Genomic DNA, 3,179 nt, shown 5'->3' on the forward strand with positions numbered 1-3,179 from the left:
CTTTGAGTGCAGGGAGGTCAGAATCCAACAGCATCTGCAGTCCTTCTTTAGCCTCTGAATCTGATTTTTGCTCAAGTCCCTCAATTTCAGTCAGAAATTACCTGAAATCACAGAAAAACACACAAACTCATAGTAAAGTCTAGAAATGTGATTTTTATTTAAAAACTAATAAAAATATACTAAAAACTAATCAAATCATACTGAAAACTATGTAAAAACAATGCCAAAAAGCGTATAAATTATCTGCTCATCACAAACTTTTGTCAACTCGTTGGGAGACGACCTGGGATTCATACTCCCAGTATTTTTATTCTAATTTTGTGACAAACTTTCTAAATTGATGGGCGGATTTTAGCTGGTTAAGAACTATACTTACAACGCTATTTCTATATTGAATTCTTAATTGGCCGACTTCTGCCTCGCATCAGTTACCAGTTTGGAGGAGAAGTTGGAGCTGGCATATTTGAAAGAAGAGAGCTATTGGCGAGAAAAATCTAGAGTCAAGTGGCTAAAAAAAGGAGATCAGAACACTAGATTCTTTCACCAGAAATTTCAATCAAGGATGCGAAGGAACAGAATTTGGAGATTAGTAAGGAGGGACAATGAGATTGCATCGAAACCGGAGGATATTGCAAAGGTAGCTGAAGACTACTTTTGTGATATTTTTACTTCTTCTTGTTCGGCTGATCTAAATCCATACTTAGAGGATTTAGAGCCTAAGGTTACAGCTTCCATAAACCGTAGGCTCCAAAGGCCAGTAACTATGGACGAGGTCAAAAGAGCTACATTTAGTGTTCATGCTCAAAGTGCTCCTGGTGATGACGGGTTTACAGCTAAGTTTTTTCACTTTTTCTGGGATATAGTTGGAGGTGACATTTTTAAGGCAGTGAGAAGTTTCTTTCACAGTGGCAGAATTCTAAAAAGCTTCAATCATACTCAAATTTGTTTGATTCCAAAGGTGCCAGATGCCAGTGACATGACTCAGGTACGACCGATCAGTTTGTCTTCAGTTATGTATAAAATTATTTCTAAAGTTATGGTGCACCGATTACAAGGTATTATGAATAAAATTATAAGCCCAAATCAGAGTGCGTTTCTCAAAGGTAGACTCATTTCAGATAATATTCTAATTGCCGACGATTATATGCACTATATGAAAAATTAAAGAAGTGGGGCAGAGCATGAGATGGCTATTAAACTAGACATGAGCAAGGCTTATGATAGGGTTGAATGGAATTTCTTATGGTATATTATGGATAAGCTGGGCTTTGATGCTAAATGGATTAACTGGACTAAGGAATTGGTAACGACTGTTTCTTACTTTGTCGTTGTGGAAGGTCAACCTTTTGGCTATTTTAGGCCAAATAGGGGCATCCGACAGGGTGACCCCCTATCTCCATATCTCTTTCTTTTTTGTGCAGAAGGACTTTCCTTCTTGCTACACAAGGCAGAGCAAAACAGATTAATTCAAGGAGTTCAAGTTAATCAGAGATGCCAAACAGTTAATCACCTTTTGTTTGCGATGATTCAATCTTTTTTTGCAAGAGCGCACCTAATACAAGCCAAAGTATTCTAGAATTGCTAGAGATCTATGAGGGTTTCAGTGGGCAAAAAGTCAATTTGAATAAGTCGGCTATCTTTTTCAGTCACAACACACCCCAGAACACAAGACTAGCAGTTGCTCAGACACTAAATATTGAACATATCGGAGCACAAGACAAATACTTGGGACTGCCCTCTATAGTTCAAAAATCAAAGAAAGCAACCTTTGGAGCTATCAAGGATAAAGTTCAGAAGAGGATTATGGGTTGGAAAAGAAGTCTATTGTCATCAGGTGGCAGGCACACGCTATTAAGAGCGGTGGGGGAGGCGATTCCTATTTATACACTCTCTTGTTTCAAGCTCCCAGACATGCTGTTGACTGAGATTCATAGCATGCTCTCGCAATTTTGGTGGGGTCAAAAAGGCGCAGAACGAAGAATGGTTTGGATTAAATGGGACACAATGACGAGACCGAAGAAAGATGGAGGGCTGTGGATCAAGGACCTAATGGCGCAAAATTTGGCTTTATTGGGCAAGCAATGTTGGCGTCTAATGAAATACCCTAATTCTACTCTATCAAGAATGCTCAAAGCTAAATATTTCAGATATACAGATTTCCTACATTCAGAGATAGGAAGCGTACCGTCGTGGCGCTGGAGAAGTGTTCTTGAAGGGCGCAAGGTGATCGAGAAAGGCTTGTTATGGAAAATATGCTCTGGTACTAATGTTCGCATCTTCCATGACCCCTGGCTCCCACCACCAGTGCCCCTTAATGTCCCTCAAAATGCACTCACAATCCCGCCAAATCTACAAGTATATTACATTAGTGCGTTACTAAATCCTGATAGAAGCTGGAATAGAAATCTGATTGAGTCAATTTTTTCAGTTGATATATGCAATAAACTTCTTTCAATCAAACCAATAGAGGAGGAAGATGAAGTTAATTGGTGCTGAACAAAATCTGGTATATATGAAGTTGGGTCAGGATACAAAATTGCTTATGGATTCTTTCATTCTCCTACTTCATTGAGGCCCCAGAACATACAGAACAACAGAGTCTGGAATAGCATTTGGGAATTGAAATTACCTCATAAAATTAAGGTTTTTCTATGAAAAAGTCTTCATGAAAAGCTTCCGATGTTGCAACAAGTTCACAGCCGGTTCACATCCACTCCTGCCACTTGTCCAAGATGCATGTTGAAGGCTGAATCAATTTCTCATGCTTTGTTTCAATGCCCCCTGTCTTCAATAATATGGTGCCTAAGATTAATAACCCTTGACCTATGAATGAGAGAAGAAGAGACCTTTTTCAATTGGTGGCAACGAGTCTTATCCTGGGCAGCGGCTCAATTCGACGGTAGATAAAAGACCCTCCTCATAGCGGCGCTGTGTTGGAGCACTTGGAAAGCGAGGAATCGGTGTGTTTTTGAGAAGGTAATAAGCCCGGCACCAGAGATAGTGAAAGAAGCCAGCAATTTAGTGCGTGAACTCGTGAGCCATACCTGATAGATGCTGCTAATTTTCTTTACTCTTTTCTAAGCTCTTAGTCTTTCATTCACAGTTGGTGATAAATGGAAAGATCCAATTCTTTTGTACTTCCTTATGGAAATACTTTTATTTTATATTAATAAAATAAC

At 39.2% G+C, this 3,179-nt stretch overlaps 1 protein-coding gene across 1 annotated transcript; it reads left to right on the forward strand.

Annotated features, from left to right (window-relative positions):
• Nucleotides 1–562: 562 nt before the first annotated feature.
• LOC112785696 (uncharacterized) lies at nt 563–2,496 on the forward strand. Its single transcript, XM_025829137.1, has 2 exons — nt 563–985; nt 1,546–2,496. The coding sequence occupies exons 1-2, from the start codon at nt 563–565 to the stop codon at nt 2,494–2,496; spliced, it is 1,374 nt and encodes a 457-aa protein (XP_025684922.1).
• Nucleotides 2,497–3,179: the final 683 nt, after the last annotated feature.

This window comes from Arachis hypogaea, chromosome 20, assembly GCF_003086295.3.
Source record: "Arachis hypogaea cultivar Tifrunner chromosome 20, arahy.Tifrunner.gnm2.J5K5, whole genome shotgun sequence".
NCBI classification, from domain to species: Eukaryota; Viridiplantae; Streptophyta; class Magnoliopsida; order Fabales; family Fabaceae; genus Arachis; species Arachis hypogaea.